This window comes from Priapulus caudatus, unplaced genomic scaffold (assembly GCF_000485595.1).
Source record: "Priapulus caudatus unplaced genomic scaffold, Priapulus_caudatus-5.0.1 Scaffold3682, whole genome shotgun sequence".
Lineage (NCBI taxonomy): Eukaryota > Metazoa > Priapulida > Priapulimorpha > Priapulimorphida > Priapulidae > Priapulus > Priapulus caudatus.
The window spans coordinates 8,726-14,797 of record NW_014580743.1 but is presented as its reverse complement, the minus strand read 5'-3'; the positions used below and the strand labels follow the sequence as shown (position 1 = coordinate 14,797).

Genomic DNA, 6,072 nt, shown 5'->3' with positions numbered 1-6,072 from the left:
TCTCGGATGCAGATCGCTAAGCTTTCAGGAGTGGGGACGGGCGTTAATATTGAGTGAAGCGTGCCAAAGCAACTGTGTAGGTAGTCGGCGGGCAGCCCGCTCCAACCTTGAAAATCACAGGCACTGTGTGTCACAGGGGATAATTCCCAGTTTCTCATCAAGCCGCTGACAGAACTGACTTTTTTCCATTTTTGATCCAATTTAAGTATCATAAAATTAGTCCAGTGACTAATCGGGGAGGACGTCCCTCTAGATCCCGCCCTGACCTGTGTTAGCTCCAGTATCCATAACAAATTTCTGCTGTTAGATATCGAATGCAAGGGTCCGTTTGAATTAACGGAGCACTGCACGGGGCGTTTGCTAGGCATACTGTATACGATTAAGATTCTTGGCAACCAATTCCAGTTACTGCGACTTCTTATATATGGCGCGATAGACGCTATTTAACAGCATATAGGGTTCTTCTTTCCATGCTTATTGCCACGAGCTGCGGCAATGCACGCAAGTAGCCATCATCAATCAAAGTACATACAATATAGCATCGCCAAGTTTGCGCACTCAGATACAGACATCATGACTGGTAGCAACAGCTATTTTGAGGTCAAAAAAAGGCAGTAGGACGGAATATCCGCTTGCCTATATCCCCTCCCAGATATCATTGTACCGAAGCGGCACTTGCGTACGACCCAGCGTGATGGAAAGACATATTTAAAAACTTAAATAAAATAAAAATATGCTCTATTTTGTGCGCTGCCCATCGTACTTCTCGTGTTCTATCAGTCACGTCGCCGATACACAAGCTAGCCTACAACTCTCGATGTCTGCCTGGCCATATGCTTTAAAGGCACAAATTGTGTTTGATTGTTCAGCTGCTTTTCGTCACGAAATTCGAAAGGGATAGATCAATTCAGCCAGCAGGACGGAGCAGTCATAATTACAAACATGACAGCAAGATCTATTGCGTTTGTTACATGCTCCTCACCAGCTTCTTAGTCCATGTGGGTGCAAAACGACCACATGATGCGCGTGCCTATTTTTTTCTAATTTATCAGATTTCTTGTAGCTGGGCAGCGTCACTGTCCCACAGCTAAGATATCGTCGCTATAGTGAATTCCCGCTGAATCCTAACGTAGCAACTGAACGTAGACAAGTAAAAGAACAGTGGCAGTCCAGTGCGTCAGCTCGATATAGATGATGATGCTAATGATGACATCAGTCGCGACACAGCGGCTTGACAGCGAACCTGGACAAGCGACGCAGAGTGACGGTTGTGCCGTCACTCCGCCGTGGACCGCGTCTAACAAGCAGCCGCAACGAAACTCTGATCACAAACGTGGAAAAATCAATAACCCGCGGAAGCAGGGAGAGCAAGGGCGGCTCTGTCACACCACCGACCACCGGCTACGGGCGTGATGTGCTGGCTGTTCGTGCAGTCAATATCTTCGTGCTCAGCGTTACGAAATCGGTTTCCCGTCGCTCTTCGTACCGAAGTCCTCAAATAAATTTTTTTTCACGACGATAAAGTTGACTCGCATCTCGTAAGATCGCTGGCAAGCTGGCATACACATGGATGGGTAGCTATGCCGAAGAATTCACATCTGACTATCTACTACGTATTATCTAACATTTAAAGTACTTCACTGCTACAACGAACGGTTTTACAGTGCCACTATAGACAAAATAATATAAATATGTATTTTTTAAACTCTACCCAATGCCGTACGTCACCAAAGTAATAAAACTTATGTATTATCTCTTCCGTTATAATTACAATACGATATATTTTTATATGCATTCTAACATAACCTGCGGTTATTAAAGCTTGCTCGGCAATACAATTGCCTGTTGATAATATCCTAAATTTATAGCGCATTTCCACATAATTTCTTGTATGATGTCTCACGACAAGAAACAAAGAGAGAAAGAGTGAGTGTGTGTTTTTTTGAGGGATTGAGAAATCGAGAGAGCGAGCGATGACGAGAGCGAACAAGCGAGACATACAGAGAGAAAGAGAGAGAGAGAGAGAGAGAGAGAGAGATGTGAGGAGCGAAGGAGTAAGTGAGCGTGTTTGTGAGAAAGAGAGAGAACATACGTGAGAAGGAGCGTGCGATAGGGGTGCAGTGAGTTGGCATTGAGATCAAGTGAAGGTTGCGAGAGCGAAGTGAGCGAGAGAGAGATAAAGAGAGAGAGAAAGAGAGAGAGAGATAGAGAAAGAAAGAGAGAGAGGGAGAAAGAGTTGGCGAGATGGGTAAGCCTAGAGGGAGAGAAAGAGGTAAGCCTAGAGGGAAGGAGAAAGGGAGAGAGAGAAAGGAGAAGAAGAAGAATGAGGAGGGAGAGTGAGTCAGAGAGAGAGTGCGAATTCTGTGTGTGTCAGTGGTATTCGTGTGTGAAAATAAAAGAGCGAGAGACGATAGAGAGAAGGTGCATGAGAGAGCGGAGAAGAAAGAGAGAGAGAGAGAGATGAGAGAGAGAGAGAGAGAGACGAAGATGAAATAAACAGGAACAAATCCTCTATCGATTTTCTATCGCATTCTCAATATCTAACCCTTGCGATCAGCCCGTGTTCTGCCATCTGAGCTGAGGATACAACGCTACAGCGTGGTGAATGATTGATACAGGAGGGATGGCTGTGCGGGCGAAATGTGTCTCAGCTACGGAAGCAGAAAACAATTAGTACTTATGAATCGAGTAAATGACGGTCCTACTGACAGGGTGAGTGAGATGACGAGAATGTGTGATATTTCAAAAGAAAGCATATAGAGAGCTGTGAGTCAAATCGCAATTGCATTACAAATAATATAAATGAGATTAATCGCATACAACTAATCGTATCACTATCTAAATATTATACAACATCTATCAGGATAAATAAACTCAAATCTTATCTCTTTGAGAATGTTTAGCTGGCCTGACATGTATATATAATATATATCTATATATAATTATATATATACTTTTTGTGTTGTATACTTGAATTGATCTATCTATTATCCTATCTATCTATCTATCTATCGATCTATCTACTGTCTAATCTATCTACTATCTAATCTATATCTATCTATCTATCTATCTATCTATCTATCATCTATCTATGCTATCTAATCTATTCTATCTACTATCTGACTTCTATCTATCATATCCATCTATCTATCTATCTATCTAATCTTCTAACTATTATAATTTACTCTCTTATATATATATAATATAATTATGCTATATATATATACAATATATATATATATATATATATATATATCTACGAACGGAAACTATTTATTTTTAATGAAAAATAGGTATAATGTTTGGCTTACATATTATGCTATTATATAGCATTTTTCATATTAAGGGTTAATGGATATTCATAGGTGAGACAACTTGGCTTATTAACAGACGCCGTATTGCTAGACAATCCGTTTGTTCGCAGGGTTTGGCATGTCAATGATCTACGCACCCTCACAGATAATCGGCGCATTTTACTTTGAAAAGAAACGCTCCCTCGCAACGGGGCTCATACAGGCAGCATTAGCAGTTGGATCGTTAAGCGGTCCTCTACTGTGTGTCCTCCTCATACACATGTACACCTGGCATGGAGCGATGTTCATTCTAGGTGGCATGTATCTACAAACTGTAGCAGCTGCTGCCATGTTTCGGGGAATACCTAGAGCCGCCAAAGAAGAACTAAAGAAGCGCAGAAGAGACACCCGTCTCGGGATGGCAATTGCCGATATGATAAAATTCGGCGCTTACTGCTTGAGTAATCTTGCGTATACAATTGGGGGGTTTACACTGACCACGTACTGCGTTCTACTTGGCATCAGGCGGGGCATGAGTCTCACGCGAGCTGCTCAGATGCTGACCATGCTGCAAATTAGCAATGCCATCAGCCGCTTCCTAGTGGCAGCCGTAGGAGACAGGCGATGGTTCCCACGTCATCTGGTCCTCGGTTTCACACCATTTGTTGGCGGCATCATCAGCCTCATGCTTCTGCGTGCGGAGACGGTGTGGGCGTTTGCACTTTGCTGTGTGCTGTACGGAACTAGCTTTGGCGTACGAGCGAGCGTGCAGACACCTACACTAGTAGACCTATTCGGCATACAGAATCTACCAATGGTTCAGTCCATCTACATACTCTTCGGCGGGATTGGCATTTTGACTGGACCAGTGGCAGCCGGTAAACACATTTAGCTGTAGTGAACGCCATATAACCTATTGATAGGCTAATCTAAGGCTTCAGGATTATGACGAGTGATAGATCTTTGTAATAGACTCTTAATAGATGATAGGATAATCTTATCTCTTAGAAATTTGACTCTTATTGAATTTAGAATTTTAAAATAGACTCTTGGAAATAGGGTAACGTGAACATGGATTCTTCCGCAGGTTTTCTCATGGACCGCTACACTAGCGACCTGAGACCCGTCTTTATCCTTTCTGGAATCTCATGTATTGTGAGTGGAGTCTTGCAGGGTGGCGCCCTCTGCATTAACTACAGACAGAAGCGCGCGAGTGAGGAACCACCAAAGTTAGGACGGAGTGACTGACACACAGGACACAATATTAGAGGAAACACGTTAAGTTAATTAATGTGTTAACTCGCAAACACTGCAAACTCAACTATGTTACGTATAGATGCACGAGGTAAAACATTCTGAATGTAATTTAATATAATTTGTTACTGTGTTAATTCTGAAACCACAATATTATGCGCAGTGTGTGACTATCTGTTACTATAGATGTAATTGTGATTAATATCAATATAGTGCGAACAAAGAATAATCAGTTTTAGCTAATAATATCGTTAGCAAAGAGACTTATTTCAAAATGGTGGTGTTGCATATTTTTAGTTACGCTATATTTTTTGGTAAGATACAAGAAATTAAAAGCAGTAGTCATAGTACTAGTAGCCAATTTATCAATTATAACCTATAATGTAATTATTAATAATTAATAATATTGATAACTGATAATGAACCCAGGTTTCGGTTCCCCGGTAATGCATAATCCTAATCTGTTTGGTATTCAGAACGGTTGCAATGATCGATCATGCCCACGTACGTTTGTCATGACATTCAGTAAAATTAAAGCACCAATATTTTTATCTGGAGAAACTCTATACCTGCTTTCTTTACACGAAGAATACAAAAATAATGGCTTACGGTAAGCAATAAAAGCTGAAAGCGGCGATTTTGCTTGGCTTATTGATTTATTTTACAACAGTTCAACATCGTTAAGATTAACGTACATGTAGATAAATATGGCATTATTGATTAACGAACATACGGGTAAACATTGATTTATAGATTAAGGTACATACAAGCAAACGTATTAGAGATAGTTATACATAGAAGCAAGAGCGTATAAAGAAGCCTTCTTTATACGCTCTTGATAGAAGTGAAGAGCGGCATGGGTCGGTGCTGCCATCTGCTAGCTCGATTAAGAAATGCTCGAGTATATAAGCTTGTGAAGAGATCGAGTAGTTAGATCCATTCTAGCCAGTAACATTAACACTAGTGCTGGCAAATATTGTGGACAGTTTACGACATCTAGTTATTTATAACGTAGCTAATCCCGCATCTCACAAATACGTAGAAATATTCTGCTGTAACAGTACACCGGTATTTTCCCAAGCAAGCTTACGCAATAATAATATATATATATATATATATATATATATATATATATATATAGCATAATGAAGGGAAAATAAGAATTCTCGAAACCTTGCGGATTAAAATCTAACATCCTATTCTACTTTTCTACATTTATTTTCATATATACATGGGTGTTCGTGTGTAAGCAATTGTTCGTAGCAAATTTCTAGGGGGCGGGGGCAAAATTTCACGACTCAACTGTGCATTGATGAGCGACGGGCGCAGCTCTTGATCGACGTCCATAGTGTATAGTGTGGTAGGGGTGGGTCTGAGACAAGACTTTCACGGATATGTGACCACACAAATCAAGTTAGGATTATTTACGATTATTATCTGTTATTATTAAGTTTATTTGTTTATTTTGCTCCAAAATCTAGGAGGCACTCTTCACCCCAACAGACTACGGCCCTGTAACGCATGG

The 6,072-nt window shown here is 40.8% G+C and overlaps 1 protein-coding gene across 1 annotated transcript; it reads left to right on the top strand.

Moving 5' to 3' along the window:
* Nucleotides 1-3,574: 3,574 nt before the first annotated feature.
* LOC106819553 (monocarboxylate transporter 5-like) lies at nucleotides 3,575-5,108 on the top strand. Its single transcript, XM_014824168.1, has 2 exons — nucleotides 3,575-4,171; nucleotides 4,381-5,108. Exons 1-2 carry the CDS (start codon nucleotides 3,595-3,597, stop codon nucleotides 4,539-4,541), a joined length of 738 nt encoding a protein of 245 aa, XP_014679654.1. The 5' UTR covers nucleotides 3,575-3,594; the 3' UTR covers nucleotides 4,542-5,108.
* Nucleotides 5,109-6,072: the final 964 nt, after the last annotated feature.